At 45.9% G+C, this 23,537-nt stretch overlaps 1 protein-coding gene across 3 annotated transcripts in view; it reads right to left on the minus strand.

Moving 5' to 3' along the window:
- The window catches only part of LOC144170625 (uncharacterized), a 40,192-nt gene extending 24,504 nt beyond the window's left edge, over positions 1 to 15,688 (minus strand). For 2 of the 3 annotated variants that reach the window (XM_077700536.1, XM_077700535.1), the window contains exons 1-11: positions 15,530 to 15,688; positions 15,282 to 15,361; positions 15,098 to 15,186; positions 14,930 to 15,003; positions 10,792 to 10,943; positions 8,207 to 8,277; positions 7,487 to 7,560; positions 5,776 to 5,891; positions 4,455 to 4,856; positions 2,092 to 2,156; positions 1,429 to 1,499 (exon numbers count right to left, since the gene is read on the minus strand). In XM_077700536.1, the coding sequence (XP_077556662.1) occupies positions 1,429 to 1,499; positions 2,092 to 2,156; positions 4,455 to 4,856; positions 5,776 to 5,891; positions 7,487 to 7,560; positions 8,207 to 8,277; positions 10,792 to 10,943; positions 14,930 to 15,003; positions 15,098 to 15,186; positions 15,282 to 15,336 (1,169 nt within the window). In that variant the 5' untranslated portion in view covers positions 15,337 to 15,361; positions 15,530 to 15,688. The remainder of the gene's footprint in view (positions 1 to 1,428; positions 1,500 to 2,091; positions 2,157 to 4,454; positions 4,857 to 5,775; positions 5,892 to 7,486; positions 7,561 to 8,206; positions 8,278 to 10,791; positions 10,944 to 14,929; positions 15,004 to 15,097; positions 15,187 to 15,281; positions 15,362 to 15,529) is intronic. The other variant, XM_077700537.1, reaches the window with a different exon arrangement.
- Positions 15,689 to 23,537: the final 7,849 nt, after the last annotated feature.

Below are 23,537 nucleotides of genomic sequence, written 5' to 3' on the forward strand. Positions count from 1 at the left end.
ATCAGTAACTGCATGATTAAGAATAAAAAAGGTTTTAGAATATGCGTGCCTAGAAAAAAAAAAGAAATCAACACTTTCAGTAGGGCTGATTCAACAGACGATGCCAATTTTGTTTCAGATCCAGTTTGAAACTAGCACCGGCAGTTGCAAGAAATTAGTGCAAACAAGCGTAGGACGTGTGATGTAGGAGTTCTAGTACCATCAGAAAGTGTCCAAAGCTTTTAAAAGAGCTCTTAAAGTACTCTTGGGGACAAAAAATTTATCGAGTCACAGTTCGTCCACACCCTGACGTCCCCTACCAGGGTGCACTGGATAGGTAGTAGGTTTCTTGTATGGGCCAGTTTGCAACAGACAATGCCACCAGCATAGGTGACAAAAGCGCGGCTGAGCACCCAATTTTAATGATCTGTAAAATCACTCCCTTGATGCATAAAAAAAAAAAACTTGTGCAAGTATTCATAGCATTGGAAAATGTGCAAATTAGATTTTTTTTTTACTAATACTTTTCTTCTACTGTTCGCTGAGTTTGACAGATATCCCAAACTATCTTGATAACTAATCTACTGACTTGTCAAATAATTTACCATTTGAAATCAGGGGGGAAAAGTGTCCAGATTGACGTTTTATTGAAATTACTTTAAAAGTAAGAAAAATTGTTTCAGGACCCTCGTCCAAGAGAATTTGCCAAACTTCTGTTCATGCCTGTATTCCATAGACAAGATAAAATAAACATATTTTTCACAGTTTAGTTGGCATTAAAGCAGCATTTAATTTGTAAAAGCTGAAGAAAGAAAAAATACCATGCACCATCTGCAGTGGCCGCAATAACTACAGCAGTGACGTGAAACTACGCGCAAAGTCTTTGCAAAGTGAATGGACAATGTCCGAAGCTTAAAAGTTCGTACCTATGCATTTGCGGTTTTGTCAAGTTATAACTGCTACAAGCATTTATGCTAGAATGTAGTTTTGGTGGTTCAAGCCAATCAGGAAAGCCAACATAAAAAAGAAAGCGCGTATAGGAAACGTTACAGGAAATCAGAGAGGAGGACGCAGAAAGGAGAACAGCACTTTAAAACTGATTTTACCACTACAAAAATTCGTGTAAATGCTATCAGATTAGTTGGAACATGGCCTAGGGACTTCAGGCTTAAATCTGCAAAAGTAACCTCCTAATGTTTAGACATCACTTCAGTGTCTCTGTAAAACACACTAAGCCCCTCCCTTACAGCAGATTACAAACTCGCATACTCAGTAATAAATGTGCCCCTTTGTGCTAGTTACATTCGTGTGAACAAAACGCTTTTCTTCAGTATACCAGGTCTTTGTAGCACGCAAGCCAAGAAACCGCTTTTATGGAACATTCTTGATGGGCAGCCATCTTAACTGCTACAAGAGAAAAGTTTGTTTTCGTTTTTCCAGCCTACTTACGGTTTCGGTGGTCTCCCTTTCATGAAGATGCTGATCACTCCATACTTGGCAAAGATGTCTCTTATTTCGTCCTAAAAATCAGCACAAAAATTTTGTTTATATGCTCGTCCAATGAATCCTGAGAACAAACATTTTTTTTCTGGATTAACTGCTCATATGCATTCACACCAGGAAGCGACTTGAATGCAATTATGATAATGACAACGAAACTTTGTTGCCAAACTGCGGCAGAGAAAATTCTCTGGCATTTTAAGGTTGAAAAAAAAAAATGCATATTTGAGCACAGATGCTGTGGCCCTTTTTCAGTGTGAGGGCCAGCTAATAGGACAAACCAGTGCACAAGTCCATAATGCTGAACCAAATGAGAAAAATTTTGACAGTCTTCATAGAAAGAGCCCAACATTGTGACAACTAAAGCCTGTTGCAGTGTACTGACAAGGATTCGCATAAAGGGACGCTACACACACAGCCAGTAATGAGCAGAAGTATGCATTATTTCCACGGAAACAGCACTCACTCACACTCACACACCCACAAAGCTTTGAAACCACTGGCTGCAGTTCACACACAAAAAAAATAAACCACACTGCCACTTTGAAAGAGCCAATCCTCTAAAAGGCACGCAAAAGTGTAGGGGGAAGCACGTGGCGGCGTGGAACTTACCTCAGTGGTGTCTGCCCTCAGATTTCCAACAAAGACTTCGTGCACCTGCTTGTGGGCTGTGGTGCCTGTAGTGCATTTTCAAGAGCAGATATATAGAATCAGAAAAAAAGGCAGGGTTTCCTTCAGCACAGCCTACATAAACTGAAAAATTGCACCTGGAAACAAGCTCCGTATGTTACCCATATTGCTATCATTACTGGCCACGAGGGCCACCACTGGAGAGGCCGGCGCTGCGATCGTTTTGACGTCACTTGTAGGATCCCCGTTCCTACCTTGCTGCGTAGTTGGCTTGCAGTGCGTGATATTTCGTTTAAAACACGCTTTCTAAGTGATTTCCTGCTAATTTTCGGCGTTTGAAGTTATCAGTGCGTGAATCGTAGTTTGACCTCATGGGGACTTTATAACCGTGGCAGGCTGCCCGCAAACGACTTGAGCGTGGTATGCGGACGTATGCGACTGATCCCGGTGTAAGCGTAAGCTGCGGCTTGTTTCCCCAATCAACATTTAGCTCGGCTACGACAATCACCAAGCTAAATTTCTAGATTTTGGTTGTCGTTCTCAAGAAATAGGTGAAGCAGGAAATCATGAAGCGTTTACTGCCCGCAGAAATGCTCTGCACACACGTCCGCCGTGCCTGCCCACTGATGGCTCGAACCGACGTAGGTCGCGACAGCAACACCTTGTTGCTGCTTTTTAAAATCACACTGATCGCAGAAAAGGAGGTCCACATTCACGAAAGTAGATGTTAGTGTGGTAAAAAATTGTGCCACCTAGTGACATCAGCTGCGATTTTCAAGGCGATGCTCAAATATCTGCCGCGATCTACGCCGACCAGCCGAGGCCGTGGCAGGTATCTTGATCATCGATCGCTCAAATGGCGGTCACCACGGATACAAACTTCCACATACGAGAAAGGGGGTGACTGTGGGGGTGAAAAGTTGTGTTAGGGACTGTCATTCGCGACTGTAACGATAGCGGCGATGAAATATAGGCCGCGACGCTAGGCCTAAAGTTCCCAACATTGAACTCCGTGCATCCAGAACCGGCGGCGAGCTAGCTGTTGGAGAAGACCCTCTTCTGTGTTGCTTTGGGTTCCCCAAACTTCTTGGGGGCCTCCAACGCTTCGTTCCCCAATTCTTAAACTTACCCCACGATGTGTTTCGCGTCGTACGCAACCGCGCTTTCTGTGAGCCACCATGAGTTCTCAAACTTGATGCTAGAGAAAAGCGCAGGCTCATTGTAAACAGACAAAAGCCCATGCTTCAGAGGTCTTAATTAAAAATAAACATAGCCATGTCTAAACCCGCTCGAAGGAGTTAAAAACTTTAATACCATTCGTACATTGCGGACAAGTTGTCGCGAAAAGTAAACATATCAGCAGTACAGAGTACTAGTGATCGTTAATAAAATCAGGGGGTAAATAATAATAATAATAATAAAAAAAACATTGGAGGGGAAATAGGCACTGTTTAAGCCAAAGTGCAGACCGTACCAGCACTTTTAAGCCTGTGCGGCAAAGCAATCCGCTCACCAGTCTCCCGTAGTCATTTACCAGGCAATGCGCGCAGTATGCAGGGTGATATCACAACTGAGCGGCACGTTTCTGTCGCTGTTGCAAGGTCTATTTTCTTGCACACACAGTTGCGCACATGTCACGTCGCAAGTATTTCATAATGAATTAACAGCGTACTTTTCTCGGCACCAATTGCATTGTCCTTGGCGTTAGCTGGCTGCGTACAAGCTGTCGGTGGCGATGGTAGCAACTGCCCAGCCACGGCGGTGCCGTCGGCAACAAGCGAGCCGCTGATTGCTTGCCCGAATTATTTGATCTGTAGACAACTTTCTTCTGTAATTTGCATCAAAACCGCGAGGAGGGGGCACGCGGTGGCCACAACAAAAAACATGCGGTCGCACAAGCACAGGAAATGTGTTCTAGCAGACGACAGCATGATTCGCCGTCCTACAAGTGACGTCACTCGTAGGTGGCGCCACGGTATGTCCTCGGGGCCAATACGCTTCAAAGCCTCCAATGTGACTCAGTGCATGACTCAAATTTTGAAACCAGTGAAGCAAAGCGTAATAAAGTTATGAACACGGAGATTCATCGATTATGCATGCTATGTTTTTGTATCACCAGTGTAACGCAGTTTACACAATATAAACCCAGAAAAAAATGTTTGAACTGAGCCTCCAGCATGGCTAAAACGAGAAGCGGGTTCATGCGGTTCCAAATCATGGTACACCAACCTCGCATAAACCAGCCCCAAAACGTCCATCAAGCGTACTATAGTGTGCCGGTGTACATTTCATGCCATCGTGTTCAGTCCTTTTAACAGGATGCTGGGCGCTTCCTAAGAACTTACCCTGGGGTTCTTGGCCAGAGATGCGGGCTAAGGCGGGCGGGCTATCAAGTAATGGTGCCCCATTGGTCATGCGATACAGAGGGGCCGGCCCGTTAAAAGACGCAGCTGAAGCCCGACCCCCAGCTGGCGGACCATCGCCAGCTGGGCGGACCAGCGATGGCGGACCATCGCCAGCTGGGCGGACCAGCGCTGGCGGACCATCGCCCTGCCCATGGTCGGCCACAACACGACTCAGAGGCGGAGGGTCATCGGATGGAGGTGAATCGACGATGCCGGTGGGCTGACTCAACACGGGTGGTCCCAGCGGTTTGTCCCACGACTCATCCGGAGCGCCGCTTTCAGAAGGAGTAGCGCTGCCGTTTTGTGAACCTCTGTAGGGCTGGCCAGATGTGCCCGGGGGTCCTGCAAAGGGGCACTCTTTAACCTACGGACTTTACGTTCGGGATTTTCTGCAATCAAACTGCACTTGGGCTACAAATTGTACCGTAGCAGGCGGCTTATCAATACATATGGAAAACATTGCGACAGTAGTCTTTAAAACCCTACAACCTGCACAGCCAATACTGATTCTGGGTTCGTGGCAGCCATAAAGATAAAACTGGCAACAAATAAAACCACTCCCACTGTAGCTCCATTAGCAAGGCACTACTGCTTAGGCCTATGGACAAAAATTTCAAGCACATTTAATTGCCGATTTTAAACAGAAATAAAATTACAACAGGCTGCACAAAAAAAAAAAGCAATTCAAGTTACGAAAAAAGAAATATCGGAATGAAGAAAAACAAAGGCCTTGCGCTGTTTAGCGATATTACATACCTTTTTTCTTCTTAGGTCCCTCTGAGTGCATGCAAGAGATGAACGAAATTTTACGCCCCCTTGTTGAAGCCAAAAAACAAGCTAACTGAAATCACGGTTATGCAATAATCCTTACCACAAAAGCCATTTAAAAAGCAGTGCACTCTTATCACTTACAACGATTTCCTGCTGACTCTACCAAGTGAAGGCCATTAGTCACCTTGTCTCAACGAGGTGTGGAGAGGGTACAGACAAGGTGGGGGCACAGTAGCCAGGAAGTTCATGTGGGGGTGGTGACATTCAAGGCTTGCATGTGCGTGCACACATTCACACACGCGCACACACACGCACACATTCCCATGTAAATGCTCGACTTTGTTTTTGATTAAATCTATTCAATACCTGGCCATTTTACCAGTACCACACTTCAGGTTGACCAAAGCGACATTTTTTAAGCCTGAACAAAAAAAAAATTCGCCTGCATGTTTGCATGGGATTTCTTTTCTCTGCGCGTTTTTAGACTCACCAGCTTTCTGCCCTGACAATGCCACGGAGAGCTTCTTGCCCCAGAAGAGATGGTTGTTCATCTCGTTCACTGCAGCTGCAACTGCCGCCTTGTCCCGCAGCGTCAGGAATGCAAACCTGTGAGCATTTGCAGGATTATTTATTTCTGAAGTCATGGCACAAACCTCTGCTGAAATAATCATCGCAGACAGCCAATAAGAATGTAGAACCTTTTCCAGCGGTTTCGTATCACGACTTGCCCGAAAAATTCTTCTACAGCATCCTCTCCGACATCACGTAAGGATCAACTGGACTCCCGCCCCTTTCCGTCGTGTCTGGCAAGAAAGCTGCCCACTGGTGTGCACGTGAGTTGACCCACAGGGCAAGCCAGGTTTTCGGCGAGCAGTGGTAGGTCTGTCCCCTATTGCCTTTCCACGAGACCACACAGCATTATTGTCGGGAATGAACAATATAGCCCCCGCGCACACAGACCTCACTAAGGAACAAGAACACCACCTCCAAGGCATCCAAACTAACACCTTTCACAACCCCACTAGAGCCCACATCTACGCCCCCACCCTCTACTCCTTGCAATGCCGCTTCTGCGAGGCTCCAGGCATCCTCTACCATACTATGTGGTGCTGTAATTAGAGAACCCACCCTTACGCCGCTGCCCTTCCCCTCCCCTGACAAAGGGAGAGAGCACTGCGCAGCTCGGACCTTGACGACCAACTTTGGCTAATGAAGAGAGCCCAAGAAATCACAAGACCACAAGGGGTCCTGCAATGAGGACTCTTCCCAAGGGCTGACTGATCTACAAAAACGTTTATTCCTTATTTTTGAAGCAAACAAGAAACCAACAGAGAAAGTGATGCAACCGTTCAATAAACTGCATCTGATGCAAGTATTAAACCTTCGCTATTGTAAAAGCTACAAAGGAATTTAGGTAACAAACAAGATGCTTAGTAACACTCTGAAATTCAAATGTGCTGTTTAGGGAACTAAGGAAGCACTCGCCCTCGCGAGCACGCCATACAAAATGGCTGCACATTAAACGACCACCTTTGGATCTTCGTAGGCATATATGACGCAGATCTTGAATGCATCGATGGTTTACCACCAAGGAAAGTTACGCTGCATATCCTTGCCCACTTCGACGGTAGCCATTCAGTTCTATCAGTACTATGCAAGATATATACGTACGCTCCTCTTCTGCAAACTGACACACTTAAACGAAGTAAACAACCGCCCACTTCACAGAACGCATACTGTGTATCTATTGTGTTCGCTAGCTTTGCAGCCTTACCAGCAGGTCACCCAAACCACTGCCGTATTGCTGATAGAATAGCACGCCAAAATGCCATTTTACACCGTCAAATTTTTCATGAACTGTGAAATATTTTCACGTTATTACCATTGGTTTTTCACTTTCTTGGTGAACACACTTTGCAGCCCTGTGCTACCCCTCCCCTCTGTAGCTGTGTCAGCAAGGTAAAAGCTGTCTCAAGGACACACCCAAAGCAAGGGCCTAAAGCGGGTATGTGGCACTGATGTTGTCATTAGCTGTACAGCAACCCAGCATGGGAGAGACAAAGCATCTGCTCTTTAGTGTGCACACTTGTTCGTAACTAACTTAGGATTCCTGAGAAGGCCTGACACATGGAGACGCCGAGCGCTCGTCAGGAACCTGCACACCAAGAAGACCATATTATGCCATGCAAGTGCGCACTTACGGCTTCCTGTTTTCTGGCTTCTTGAGCACTACTTTTTCAACACCATAGCTTTCAAAAAGTGTCATGAGGTTTCCCTGTGGGGAGAAAAAAAAAAGGGGGAAAATAATTTTTTTTTTGCACCACACAGGCTCTGTTCCGGCGTTATTAATGCACTCAACAAACAATGAAAACCCTCTATTCAACCCCAGTAACATTTGAATACATGCCAGAGACAAACCTTGAGTCCAGCTTGATGGAAAAACAGTGTGTTTACAAGGAAATGATAGCACAGTAGCCACAAGTAGTGACATTATTTTGTCAGAAACTTTAATCATTTCTAGCAAAAGAAAAAAGTAAAAAATGAGCAGGAAATATCCCCAGAAAAATCCTCATACAGGTGCGCTCACTAAATATGGCCTACATTCGGGTCAATACTGCTCGAATTTTATTAACGAAAATTAACCAATGAACGGCAAATTTGATGCACATGCCAAGTTTAACATGGAATCAGCCTAAGGCGTGAACACTAATAAGTGTTCCAGAAAAAAATTATGCAAATTAGTTAATGACAGGCATGGTGACATGAAGGCCAATACATGAACAAAAAATGGGAACTCCATTTTCCCTCTCAATGCTCCTCCTCTAAACAGCATGCAATGGGGCTGGTATGTAATGCAGCCATTATACCAATGTACACAAACACGACCACAAAAGAATGTACGCAAGTACAGCAGCACTGACCTCTTCAATATTATTTGGCAGGTTAGCCACAAAGAGCTCCTTCTCCTTGTCAGCACTTTGCTCCTTAGGACCTGTAAAACATGTAAGAGAGACAGCAATGTGGATGGCAGCAAATCTGTGTGAAGCCTTTCAAGCCATTTTCATTTTATCACTACATAATTAGGTAACTTCTGTCAGAGAGGTCTTGCCACTACAATAAACAGACCATACAGTAATGTTGGCTTTCAATATCTGAACACAGATGAATGTGGTTTTCAACACTTCTAAGGCAGCAGCAACTGCCTGTGCTGTTGCTGCACGGAGATGTTTTTGAATGAAAAGCATTTTAAACGAATAGCTGACAGCAAGAAGCAAGAGTTTGTGCGAGCATTTGCTATGAAGGGATCTTAAAAGGCTTTGTCAAAGTTTTCAATAACAACAAGGTCTCATGATGTGTATTCAGATGCAACTTCAGATGGCAATCATCCCACAGCATAATGTTCACAGCTTGACCAACTGCGCTCAAATTTGATTGATTGACTGAGGGGTTTAACGCACCGAAGGTATACACCTGGGCTACGAGGCACGTCGTAGTGGAAGGCTCCGGAATAATGCAGACCACCTGGGGATCTTTAACGTGCGCCGAAATATAGACACACGGGAGTTTTCACTTTTGAATGTACAATACGCATACCTGCCAACCTGGTGACACGGAAATTCGGAATATCTGCGGACTGCGGAAAGTGGTGGGCAGCACACTAATTTTTAAGTCTAAAAGGATTCACGTTTTCTGACACGCGTTCTCACGTTTTCCGAACCATACGTGAAAACCGTCAGTGTTGAAGAGTAATGAGCAGCAGCTCCATTGGGAAGGGCAGCAAATTCGGATATGTACGATTTTGAGAACACTTGGTAGTGCTTTCGTGGCTTCGAGCCCGCCATTGCACAACAAAGCAACTACCGTGGTTGTACCACGGGCCTTACTGCACAGGACGCAGCAGTCGTACAAAGAGCGCCATGAACACAGAATTCGTAACCGGCCCGTGAACAACATGCTAGAAGCAGGCTTGCCGAGGTAGCAGTGAGTTCTGGATATGGATGCGTAGCCCACCCCGAGAAGACGACAGAAATCGCAGCTTCGCAGATGGTGATAACACTACGTATTGCTTTCTCGTGGCGGCGCAGGTACCACAGTGTCGTTTAGATAGATGGTTCCATTTTTTTCAAAAATTCGTATAATTCCATGCACGATTCGCAAAATCGTAAGACGGGTCAAAATTTGTACACTTTACGGAAAATTCGGAAGAGTTGGCAGGTATGAATACGCACCATCAAATAAACTGGCACATGACTCGTAGCCCCATGAAACACATTGTAAATTAGTTAGAAACGTTTAAAATAGTTCCATCACAGACAACACTGCCCCTGCTAGCAGATCACCCAAACAGCCATGAAACGGAAGCGACATTGCAGACGGCTGGGTGCTTGGTCCTTCGGTAAGGCCGGAGTACCGGTTTGAGCTCCGCTGGGCACGCTTCTTTTAGGACTGCTGCAAGCACTCCGGTCGGATGCTCGGGTTTGCTCCGGTCAGATGGCCGCTCACTCGCCGGCTGCAACGTCACTTCAGCCAAACCGTAATGGCCCCACTCTTCCCAATTTCGGTTTCAAAATCTCCCATTTCTGATGGTCATTTGCACCGTATTTCAGCTGTCATTGTCTGTGTCTTGCAGTCTATTTAGGCAGACTATATGAAAATAAAGTTTTCATGAGGTTGGCCTTTATTAAGGAGCCTTTATTTTGACTGGCCTTTATTTTGACTGCGGTTGGCCTTTATTAAGGAGCCAGGTTAAAATAATTTCCTCCAGTTGAGTTCAGAATTTCCTTATGTTCCAAACTAAGTAAAATACCAGCTTCTGTATACATGGAAGACCGACACTACACAAATTATAGTTGCACATAATAGCAAATGCTATTCATTGATTGTAGGGTTTAACGCACCGACGCAACGCAGGCGATGAGGCGCGCCGTAGTGGAGGGCTCCGGATTAATTTTGACCACCTGGGGATCTTTAACGTGCGCCGAAATCTCATACACACAGGCGTTTTTGCTTTTCGCCTCCATCAGAAAAGCGACCGCCGCGGCGGGGAATCGAACCCGCGACCTTGTGCTCAGCAGCAGAACGCCTTAGCCACTGAGCCACCGCGGCGGGTATAGCAAATGCTATTATGTGCAACATTGTGAGCATTCGCCCAAAAACCACAGAAACATGACTTTAAGAAGATGCGTTACTAGCATTTGTAAAGAACATACAATTTTAGCCACTGTGCCACACCTTTGCCCAAGTGATATCCTTTGCTCTTGTAATCATTTAATTCTTTACTATCAATGTAAACTGCAGCTCCTGGAGCCAATCTGTACTCTGCTGAATGCTCCTGCGCCCTGAGTAAATTCCAAGTGCTAGCAGCTTCCAAAATGATATTAGGCACTGTAAGAAGATTGCACACCATGCTTTGCCTACACTAACTGCCCCAACAACCTAACTATGAATCAGAGCTAAAAGAGAGGTAAAAGAAGGGGGGGAGAGGGAGATTACTGTGAACATTCACCTTGGTCCCGAAAGCTGCCTGATGAATTGGCAGTGCCAGCATCTGGCTTGGGTGTGGGAGCTTTAACTGTGATGGGGCGATTGTTCAACGTGAACGACTCTTGCAAGACTTCTTGTGCTTCTGCTTCAGTGGAAAAGACGACAAAGCAGTGCCTGAAACAGCAAAGCAGTGAAACAAATGAGACTCCAAGGGTAGGGATGCAAAGCAGGCGTGAATACTACAACGACTCAACGGTGCAGTACTAGTACTCTGCATGAGCACTTCCAGCAAACACTGGCGCTCCTCACAAAAGGAGCGGTTTTCAAACTGTGACTAGTAGCAACACTAATCCTCTAATGATCCAAGCTTAATGAAATTTTTCAAGATTACGAAACATGTCTGGTGGCAAGCCACGATATTGTTATTGTAGGCGCACTAAAGGCTGGCGCTGTTTCATGTATTTTTCATTTTACGAGAGGAAAGCGAGAGCCCACAATTGCACATTAACCCTTGGCGGTCCGTTGTCAAGTCGTGCCTTAAAACGCAACACGGCCGCAGCGGTCCACTGTCAGGGTAAGCCCGACTTGGGTATAAAAGGTTAGACTTCGCTGTTTTTCTCACTGCGGCGCGCCCGCATTTTTTGTATACATGACGCGCCATCTCCTGAGAAATAAGTGAACTTGAAGTTTTCTTCTCTTTTTTTTGCCCTAGGGTTGACATTATTGATCGTCACCATCTTCCTGACAGCCTGTTCACATTCACTTCAACTTTTGTCGCAAAGACCATAAGCCAACCAGAAAGGGTCTTTTTAAGCAATCTTGTCACAGCAGCATCCAGGCTAAGTCAGTTGTCAAGCCCCGCCCCTATGTTTCCCTTCTTGAGAATATTTCAAGGATGTGCTGCCACCTGGGCAAACTGCAGAAAATACGTACTGTAGAAAATAGAAAAACTGTAGAAAATACGACCAGCAACGAAGTTCGCAGCCGCCGCATAGTGGCAGCTAGCCAATAGCACTAACATTCCCTGACTTCTGTCACTGTCTCTTGTATGTACATACAAATATATGCTAGTCATTAAAGTAGGTACGATAGGCTCCGTGCTTAGCCACGTGCACCTCTAGGATGCGCTGGTATTGCAAGGCAAGAAATTTCAAAGAAGCAAAGCCTAACGCTTGTGCAGACACATCCCATTTCATGTAGTCAGCTACCTGAGGTCAGCCTATTTTAAAATGTGCATGCTCTGCACACATTCCCACATACATTCAGTTTCGGTTTACAAGTCCCTGTATCAGTGTTTGTTTCAGAACCACCAATCACGCTTCGCTGTGCATTTGCGATTCATCCCTTAATAAATTGTGGTGCAGGAAAGCGTATGTGTCAACACTTGTTTGCCTGCTTTCGGTATTTTCTGCATTAATAAGCAACACCTGCTGCAGTGAGTGATGTGTTTGTGTTCACAAAGCTCTATTCTACCAATGCAGGCCAACTTGTTTACACTTTACGCTCCCTTTAGAGCTGACGATCAGTACCGTGCAGAGAAAGAATACATAACACAGTTGCAAGGCGTAATAAAAGGCGTGACCTCCCCTACGTTTATTGGCTCAGTGGCTAAGGCAATGTGCTGTTGAGTCCAAGGAGAAAGGTTTGACCATGGCTGCAACGGCAGTTGTTTTTTATGGAAGTGAAAAACTACAGAAATTAAAGCCGTTCCACTCAACGTGAAAGCTGTCTGAAGTGCAGAGCAGTGATTCACCATAGGGGCTGGCGTGCCGTTCTCTGGTCTTAGCTACCACCCTTCACCTTCTTCCCCCCTCTGTCTCACTCCTCTCTTGATGAATGGAACAGAAGTTTATTCAATGAAATTCCACTTTACTGTCTTCGCAGTGCTCGCGCACCTGCTCCCGGCACAGCTCGCATCCTTTTCTTTATATTCTTGTTCTGCCTTAAACAGCACGAGTGGGAGTTCTGTTCTTTTTGTGCTCGTTTTCATCTTGCACATGCTGCCTTTCGGTGTCATTTTGAACGCATCAAATTTTTTTCTTCTGCAGTCACTTTTTTTCGCTTCCTATCATAAAAACCAACCCAACGAGCATTCTTAACTAAACGAACGCAAGGACTGCAGGTTAAGTGCATACATTTTGCCTCAAATATACCTTAAGTTTTATTTGCGCTTAAAAATGAAGACATGCATGACTAGTGCAAGTAGTTCCTGAAGTTTCGAACGGTTATGAGAACATAAACCTTTTGTTGAAGTGTCCTCTTATGTTTGGCCAGAAAGCTAAATCTAGATCAAGAGGACTGTGATTTGGGCGAGTTGGTGAATGTTCATGATTGACAATCCAGCGCGCAAAAACACGGCACAAAAAAGAACGGGAGTTAGACAGGACAGCGCTGCACTCACAACTGATTTATTTTGAAGAAAACATTGGTCATATATACAGATCAGTCTCCCACGTGGCGGTAAATTATTGCACCCGCGTGGCGGTAAATTATTGCACCCGATAACCACAAACAAAAAAACGCAATCATTAATCGGTTTGCACATGTGTGCAAACCGATTGCACAAAAATGGGATCGCATTTTCTTCATTACGCTCAGCCCTTTCAAAGTCATGTGACCATCAGCTGAATGACAGCTTCTCGAACCAGATAAGTAGAATGCAGACGGCTGGTTACCCTGACAATGTTCTCCTCATGGTCGTGCAGAAGTTAGTCAAATGGATAAAAGGAAAAGATACGGCAGGTTCTGTGACGCAGCCACCAAGGCAAAGAAAAAGATACCCCGTTGTGATACCGTATAAGCACCGGCTCTCTCATAACTTAAAAAACGTGGCAAAAAGATACGCTGTCGACATGGTATTCTCGGCTCCAAATAAATTAGGAAAATTGTGCAGTAGGGTTGACCGAAGATTAGCTTCCCGGAATACAAAAAAAGTGTGCCCGATAAATCATTCAGACCCATTTGTGAAATGTGCAATGGGTGTCGTGTATATGTTGCCACTTCGGTGTGGACATATATACGTGGGACAAACCGGGAGGTGTCTGAACACCAGGTTGTCCGAGCACCAGCGTTCATTTAAAACGAATCCACACAGCCACCTGGCAAAACACAGCTGCAAACACGATTGTGAGCCGCTTTTTAATGAAACCACTGTGTTGTCGAGACACAAAGATAAAACAACACGGGAAATTATCGAGGCTTTTCAAATCAGACGAGCTGCTGACCGTTGTATAAGTATGCCCTCAATAGTGCTGCATGACCGGGAATACGCGTATCTGAGTGACACCTTTGCATAACCAAGTAAACCAAAGACTACACATGTGCAAACCGATTAATGATTGCGTTTTTTTGTTTGTGGTTATCGGGTGCAATAATTTACCGCCACGTGGGAGACTGATCTGTATATATGACCAATGTTTTCTTCAAAATAAATCAGTTGTGAGTGCAGCGCTGTCCTGTCTAACTCTCGTTCTTTTTTGTGCCGTGTTTTTGCGCGCTGGATTGTCAATCATGAACTAAATCTAGAGACACGCGAGTGCCTTTCTGAAGCCTTTGTTTGGGTGTGTGACACCGTGGGACTCTGGCTGGGTGCGTCACGCCGTGTGACAGCGGTGACTAGATAACGTGACTGTGGACAAGCTACGGTGACAAACCGGGCCCCTAAAGTGCTCTGCACGTGCTGAGTTTTGGCACACATTACCAAGATCCCTAGGTGGACTAAAATAACCCGTAGTCCTCCATTAGGCACACCTCATTGCCAAGATGCTGCTCTGGGGCGTTAAACTTTGTAAACTTGAACTCTTCGTTAAAAGGGGATAAAAGTTGTCTTTGCCAGATGCAACCTTGTTTTGACAACGAACTACCAACAAGCTCTAGCTTCTACATTTTCCATATATGCTACGTAACTCGTTGGCCACTTTGGACGTCAATAAAACCAAACAAAAATCTCTAACCCAGTTTCCCTATCTTCAAAACAAGGCTAAGGGTGGCGAAAACAAAGAGCTCAGCCAATGGCAGTTGCTAGGATCAACTCACGAATATACGCAAACCTTAATTACGTCTGAAAGCACACCCCATGATCATGCAATACGCACGGCTTCTTCGATTAGAAAAAAAAAAAAAAAAAACGGGGTCGGGGCTAGTTAGCCCATTTTACTTACGCCTTCTTCTCTCCTTCGAATCTCATATACACGTGCTCTACCGTGTAGTTTTCGAAAACCTGGCGAATGTCATCCTGCAAGGAACCCCGGTCAGTAAATAAAATTGATGCTCCCGCGAAAAGCCAGCCCAAAATGTTCACTCGACATACAAGATAAAACTTCACCTACCTCTTTTGCGTCAGGGCCAATGCCCGCTACGTATACTTTTCGCTTTTCGGGGTTGCCCGGTTTCATGTTCCTGGGCTGTTGTCTTTGCTCTGTGAAGAATTTAGAGATTTAGGAAATAACATGGCAGTTTTCGTATTGAGTGGGATGTAGCACGGTGCAACAAGCAGCCATGGGTCCGACTTACCGCCCCAGTTTCCGCGGCTTCCTCCCCTTCCCGTGTCAGGCCTTTGCGACTTCATTTGGCAAGCCGTACAGGGTCTTCCACTGTAGGGACAGCAAACGGGGCTTTGTTTAACCAACTCTGGGCCTTCGTATACACACATACACACAAAGGATTGCCGAGGTTGACAGCGCTTATCGAAACGGACAAGTAACAACGAGTAAAGACTATAAAACAAGCCCTGTCACATTAAGCCAAACATTCGTACGCACCTTTAAAACGCAGTCAGTGCGCCTCAACAGCGATAAAAACCACGTCGTTTCTGTTGTCAACAAACGGCGCGAGCTTTCTCGACCACCATGTGGAGAAATTCCAACAAAAAATCACGAAAAAAGTTGTGCACAATGTTCCCAGCCGTGGCTTCACTTCTCGCCGTATTTGTGGAACAATGAAAATCGTGATGATGAGAAAGTTGAAAAATAGCTTTTTTGCATCGTATTAAGCATTTCTCATAAAAATAATATTTTACCCAGGCTTTATTTAGTTTAAAGAATAATTAAAGTGAAATTAATTAACTGCAAAACGAGGATGGGCCGGCGAGATGGGCGAACTCCGCGAACGTGCGTCCGCTTGCGAATCTGTGTTGGGCGTGATGAGTCGAATGAATAAATGTTATGCAGGTATACATACTGCATTAAACAGCCCGCAGCAAGGGAGTGACCGAATCCGAGCGTTTCCGACTAACTCATGCCTTCGTAAAAAAAAAAAAAAAAGAAAAAAAAAAGAAACATAACTATCTAAGGTCAGTTGCCTACCCGAAAAATCTACGAAACAGCCCTTATAATCCTCAAAGCACTCCCACTGCCAAACTGGAATGCCTAGGAATGTGTAACATACCTGAAGAGCTCACGGAAGCCCACTCATAATTCAATTTTCCCGCCTTTCTACCACCCCTGCAGGCAGACCCATCTTAGATTCGCTCGGGCTTAGTGCCCCGAGTCACCGACCTTGACGAGAGAGTATGCATTCCTGCTGACTTACAGAATCTCCTACTCGTTCGGCCAGTTCACCGTTACCCGCAGCCCAAGTCAAACACCATGAACATCGTGCACGCGTCATAACCCGTAAATACCCAATACGCCCGACCACCGCATATGTTGACGCCGTTAGCACCGTTAGTTATCGCCACCGCGACGCCTGTGCAGTCCCCGCTATCTTCGACCCTAAGGCATCCCCTAACCGCAGCATCCCCTAACTATATCCTGTCACGCTCCCCTGCCACTGCCACTGCGCAAGAGGCAGCCATTGCACTGACTGACGCTCACTCATCGGCCTACGCAATAATCTAGTAACGTTGGGCCTACGTACCTTATCTCTGATTCGAAAACGGCCATTCAAAATTTCGCCCGAGGTAACATTTTCACGCAGGCTCTCAAAATTCTTCTCAGAAATCATCCCACCTTCCACGCGGAGCTAATTTGGACTCCTGCCCATGCGGGGCTGGAAGGAAATAAAGCGGCTAACCTAACAGCTCGAGAGCAAGTTCTAGGTGGGTAAAATCGCACCCCTTCCCATGGAGCCCGATCAACCCGGGACAGCCTTTTGACGTTCCATGAAATTACCTATATAGTGGCAAGCAATATCACGCCGGCGAGAGAGGCGATTACCATCTCTCTTGCCGGCCAGTACCCTCTCTTGTCGCACCAGACCAAACGCCAATGCGACGATCGACTGCAAACCCCTCGAAACAGACTCTCATATCATTTGCCCATGTCCTCGCAACTCATTCCCTCTCGTCTCTTCAGGTGAGCACAGGAAGGAGGCGTTAGACAGCTCGGATCCTCGAGTCTAGTAAGGACTCGCTGAACGAGCAGCTCAGGTCACCGGCACCCTCTAAGCGCTGTTCACCACTCGCCGTTAATTCAATTGATGCTCCAATAAATTTTATTCTCTCTCTGCATTAAAATATTCTCAGTTCTTCGTCTCCGGCCTTGAGAGGGCTATATGATGACAAAAAAAAAATTTAGAGCTGCTAAAGCCGACTCCGAGCGGCGAGTGCTCATCCTGGGGTGGTCCCTACGTCTTCCAGGGCCTCATCCGGCTATCACTCTCGTGTGCGGGAGCACAACAGTTCTTTGAGAAGAAACGCGTACACGCATTTCGCGAGTCACCTAGAACATGTGGGTGCACACCACGTTCTTAGCACACGAGTCGGTAACGAGACTGATGTACAAAGACAAAAACTAGCGCGTGCGCGATATCGCTGGGACGTTTTGAGCTCTGTTCGTGCAGGCGTGCAAGTGCCAAGATATGTGAGGGAATGGGGCGAGGAGGCAAGTGAGTGGGTGATTTGAATAGAGCGTGGAAAAGAAGTGGACTGGGGATATTTTGAATTCATCTGAGGATTCAACAGAATGCAACCCAGTCCCGGGGAAGGGGAGAGGGGCACTGAAAGGCTACAGGCGAGGGGCCTATGAGCCGATGTTCGGAGTGCGCGCCTCCAGGAAGAAACGCTTTGCGTGGTCGGAATCGAACCTGTCCCATCGCGTTGTGAAACCGGCGTCTTGAGAGCACCTGACCACGGCGGCGGTCAGAACGGCGATACAGCAAAGGGTGCTAAGAATCTCTGGGTACCGACAGGCGGCCACTCGAACTTGACCCTGGCAGCGTTCAACGCACGCACTCTGTCTAGCGAGGGAAGCCCAGCTGTACTACTAGAGGCCGGGCCGGCCTTTTTGGCGCCCTGTGCGAACTGCTGCCAAAGCGCCCCCCTCCCCCCCGTAAAACTCATTTTTTCAGCGAAGCTCTCTCTGGCTGGAATCTATTCTAGTACACCATAGCGATGTAGACAAGAATAGCACGCGAGCGTATCACCACTTTGCGGCGCAAACTCAAATCCTTGGAATCGCAAAACTCTACGCCACACCAGTTTTACCAGTTGTATTATTTTTCTTTTACTGAGCGTAAGGAAAAAATAATAAAAATAATAATAATAAAGATGTCTTAGGGCCCGCATATTTTGGTATAACGCGGCTTATATTGCCCCTGAAGGGATACCTTCTCAGCAACTAGAGATGAAGACGACTTTATCGGCCTTTTAATTGTAAGCTTCCTTTTTCACATTGTGAGTTGTACAGCGAAGCACGTCCTCCGGTCTACGGAGGGAGTATGATTACAGAAAACGGCTACAACTCCTCTTTCATTGAAACTGTCCTAAAATAAATTATATGACGAGTAGTCGCCAAGACGGCTCTATCATATTGCGATAAATTTTATTTCGTTTGAAAATCACATACTTCACAGTGAAGGTGTAAGTGTTGCGCAATCCCCGTCTTCTGTCAACACATGGGCTTCTACAAGAGGGAAACGGACAGCCCATGAATGTCCGCGCCCCAGTAAAATCGTATGGTCGCCCACGTTCAGACTCGGCTCGAGAGCTTCGTTGGTCATTCTCCTTGACAGGGTGGAAGGACACTGAATTTCTTTAAAGCGAAAACTTTCTTAGTGTGACCGATGGCGTCCTGTCAAAAACCGAATGCCTTTCCCCATAGACTGGTTGGCTGACCGAAAAGCTCTCATAAAAAAATAGAAATAGTTCTTAGGGTCTTCATATTTTGATGGAGGCTGCGGCTCTAACTTGGAGGCTCACTAAGAGGGTTCAAGTTAAATTTAGGACGACTCAGCGAGAAATGGAACGGAAGATGATAGGTCTATCATTAAGAGACAAAAAGAGAGTGGAGTGGGTCAGGGAACAAACGCGTGTTAACTTGTTAAGGACATATTAGTAGAAATTAAGAAGAAGAAATGGACGTAGGCAGGGCATGTAATGCGAAGGCAAGATAACCGTTGGTCATTAAGGGTAACAGAGTGGATCCCTAGAGAAGGCAAGCGTGGCAGAGGGTGGCAGAAAGTTAGATGGTCAGATGAGATCAGGAAGTTTGCGGGGATAAATTGGTCGCAGTTAGCACAGGACTGGGATAATTGGAGATTAATGGGAGAGGCCTTTGCCCTGCAGTGGGCGTAGATAGGCTGGTGATGCTGATGCTGATGCTGCTGCTGATGATGATGACTTTGATATAAGATGGCTTAAATTGCTCCTGAAAAAGTAATGCATTGCTGTTTAGATGTGAAGACGACTTTCACAGTATCGGTGCAAGCTTGGTTTTTGTAGGCTGGCTTCCCCACACTGCATGTAGAAGCATAGCCATCTGCGAAAGGAGTATGATTACAGAAAAAGGCTCTTCCATCAACAAAAGTATCCGGATACAAATTACGTGGCAGTTAAACACTCAGACGACTCTACAAGCGTGAAACCGAGCTTCTATTGTGCTAAAACGGTCAGTTGAAAATCGCCAAAAAGGAACGGTTCTGGATAAGACGACGCATTCATCGATTATGGAGAAGGAGTACAATAGTGTACTACATTTCATAAATAACGTATCGGTATACATTTAGATCGTTCGTAAATGCGTTTTTCGGGCGCAAAAAATTCGTCGCTTTCGCACTTCTCCCAACTTTTTTAGGAAAGGGATAGAAGATTTTTATGATTATACTTTTTTTGCGATTGATTCTTTTAGTCTTTTTAGTAGAATGTCTAATCGTAAAACAAAATTGTGTTTGACAGTTCATCCACGCGAGCTATGTACGGTATTTCGGTGGCTGAGGCCTGCAACGGGGACCGCGTATCAATGCGCCAACCAGAAATAGGTTATTATGCATGACGCCGCCTAAGGTCCGATCAGGTCACAGACCATATACATTTTAAGCAGATAATGAAGAAAGAACCCAGTGTGGGATTTTTAATCCCCAGAGAAATAGCATGAAACGTGGAGGAGTTTTTCAGCATTAGCGAGAGAGTACCCGAGGCTGTTGTGATCAAGGTAAACAAGCGATACAGGTTAAAGATAGTACAGGCCTATGCACCAAAAAGCAGCTATGATGATGAAGTCGTAGACAGCTTCTACGAGGACGTCGAATCAGCAATGAAGAAGGCAACAACACAGTTCACGATTGGGATATGGGAGACTTTAACGCAAAGGCCGCGGTAAGAAGCAGACGGGAGAAAGGTAAGTGGGAAACTTCGGAATAGACAATCGCAACAGTCGAGGAGATACACTTGTGGGATTTGCAGAGAGAAATAACCTGAGGTTGATGAACACATTATTCTACAAACGAAATAACAGGCAATGGACATGGAAAAGTCCCGATGGCACTACAAAAAACGAAATTGACTTCATTTTAAGTGACAACCCGGGTATTGTGCAAGACGTAGAGGTGCTAAGCAAGGTTCGGAACAGTGATCATAGGATGGTTAGATGCAAGGTGAGGCTGAATCTCAAAAGAGAAAGGAGGAAACTCGATCGTGAAAACTAGAAAACTAAGAAACGCCGCATGGGGCCTGTCCGGGCCAGATCGCAGGAGTTTAAAACAACTCTCCAAATCAAACGTTGCAAATAAGGGGAATCTTGAAAGCAACTAAGAGAAAGCTAGCCATCGGCAAAGACAGGGTGTACGCACTCAGAGACGAGCAGGGTAGCATTACGCCCAACTTGGACGAGATAACAAAGATAGCAGAAAGATGTCCCGCTGGGGCGTAGCCAGGATTTTTTTTTTTTTTTTTATGGTGGGGGCACTCAACTAAAAAATCCCGCCATCTCCACGAAGTGAATGATGATGAGAGGGGCGAAGCTGAAATGCTTATCGGTAAAACCGGGAAACATTCGCCCACACATCATATAAAGACTCGACACGTCAAGCTTTCCACCGATCCGTTGGCAAGCCCGTCGACGACGTCGATGTTTGTGGTGATTATGTAGGGCTTGTTTGGTACGATGAGAATCTCCATGGGGAAGTTGGCGAATTCGGTGTGTGACATTTTAGCCACCTTGGCCGTCGCCTTCTTTAGACCGTCTTGTGTCGCGTACCCCCGGTACGTGTCTTCAGCTCGCAGGCGACGAACGACAACCTCTTCTTCTTCCTCTCCTCCTTGTTGGGCAGCAACGAACGCGTTGAACGTTTTGACCTCTTCGGCCAATCTTTGGTTGGCCAATCCCTAGGGGGATCCTGCCACAATCATTATCATTCCGCCGTGCTTGGCAGCAACGAGGGACGGGACAGGGCCCGAGCAAGAGGAGCTTCGCCCCTAAAATATGGGAGGGGAAGGTAGGAAGGCAAGGCTTCTTGCGCGTTGTTTTTCAAACGAAGTTTGAAATAACTGACTCAAACGTGCGGTGTTTGTATGCTACACGCTAACAGTAAAGCCCACCTTAAAGAGCTTAGATTATGATGATGATGATGATGATTACCTGAATTCACGTTCGCAGGTCTATCGGTAGCCCACGGGTGATTCGTTCGGCCCAAGAGATGCGGTTATGCGAGCACGCGCTCGTGAGCGTGATGGTGAGCGTGCTCGCGAGCGGCGTGTGGACCCCGAAGTTCTTCAGGCGGAAGCATGGAGGCGAACGTTGCGTGTTTACTATCGAGATTCGTGTGTTTTACATCTTCCTTTAGCAAAGGGACGAACATTTTTTCTAATCAGCTATGAAGTACAGTCGAGCGCTATTTGATGATTATCGCGCGAGCATCGAGGATCTAAAAGCGTGCCAGTGGGCTAGCGGTTCATTTCGGAACCATGAAAACCGAGATTTCTCACTCTTTTCTTCCTTGTTGGCTGCTCCGTGCTACAACAATGGTCCACACGACCAATTTGTTACCCTTTGTGTTTCAAGCTTTACATTCGTCGTGATCAAGCACGGACTTGGTTGCCTTTTATCTACGCCGACGATAACGAAATTGGCAGGGAATATCAGCTAGAGCTGGCGTTTAGCTTGCTACAATTGAACGAGTTGCGCTTCCGCGATAACCTCCAAACCGCACTCGACTGCGGCACATTCGTTATAATATGGTGGTGAAGCAAGCAAACGTGAGTTTTCTTCCTCAAGTAATGGCCTTTTTTGCTATTTTTTTCTGCTCGTAACGTCACTATAAGCTACACTCATCGAAACACCTTATTGCACTGCTGTTGAGCGTTGAGCTGTTCAGGCTAACAGACATAGTTTCGGTAAATTTGCGGTTAAGGAAATACAGAATGCTGATGCTGATTCTGAAGGAAGCCGAGGAAGCAATTTGAATACGGCATCATAAGAACTGTGCTCCGCCCTCCCCATTCCCTTCCTCCCTTCCCCCCCCCCCACCCACCTGGCCTTTGGCCTTTTTTTCTGATAAAGTTTACAACAACAACTAGTGCCAAAAAGACAAAGCTCCCCACTTCCACTCCCACCCACTCCCCTCTGTAACGCTCTTTGAAATAAATAAATAAATAAATAAATAAATAAATAAATAAATAAATAAATAAATAAATAAATAAATAAATAAATAAATAAATAAATAAATAAATAAATAAAATTGTTCCGTAACGCTGATGTGGAGGCAATACAAGACGGGCAGAGCAATGGTTTTTATACAGCAGAAATTGAAATTATTGCACTGCAGTAGTCAATCAAAGGCGATGTCGGAAGGAAAACAAACATATCAAGGATTGATAGTTGACTGAACAAAATAAGTACAGTGACATTATCTGTCGTGTTATTACACTTTGTACCAGTGTAAAGACAAGGAATGACACGCTAAAGTCCAAATATGGCTGTTCGGCCGTTTTCCGGCCATGCTGTTCCTCCAGGGAAATAGCGTGACTGCCTCGATCTGCTCGCGGAGGGTTCCCGGTGCGGCTCGGCGTATTCAGCACGAAATGCAGCAACAACTATTCGGAGTCGGGTACGTCCCCAGCTGTGTATGTTGACATGTACAGCATCTGGAGAGGCCATAGGAATCAGACGTTGGCTTAGTCCTGCATGAACAAGAATGTCCTTAAAACTGCAGGTTCCGCGCCTGCAGGCGACTTCAGGCGGTTCTTCAGCCGACTTGGACTGCACTCCATCCTGGCATCAAAACTTTTGAGGGGGGCACGGGCCCAGGGTGCCCCCCTCCCCTCCCCCCTGGCTACGCCCCTGATTTTCTGCTAGTAACTAAAGAGGAGGTAGAAAAGGCTCTCAAAGACACGAAAAGAGGAAAAGCTATAACCATGGATCTTTTGAATTAGAGGGGGAGGGATCTTTTGTACTGTAAAAGCTTGCTGTACTATTTTCAGGATGCTTGAAGATTCAAAAAGTTCCCATAGCCTGGAAAAACGCCAACATTATCCTGATTCATAAGAAGGGAGATCCCAAGCACCTCAATAATTACAGGACTATCAGCCTACTCTCAGTTCTTTACGAGGTGTTT

Source organism: Haemaphysalis longicornis, unplaced genomic scaffold (assembly GCF_048455015.1).
Source record: "Haemaphysalis longicornis isolate Haplotype H1 unplaced genomic scaffold, Haemaphysalis longicornis Haplotype H1 scaffold_2, whole genome shotgun sequence".
Taxonomy (NCBI): domain Eukaryota; kingdom Metazoa; phylum Arthropoda; class Arachnida; order Ixodida; family Ixodidae; genus Haemaphysalis; species Haemaphysalis longicornis.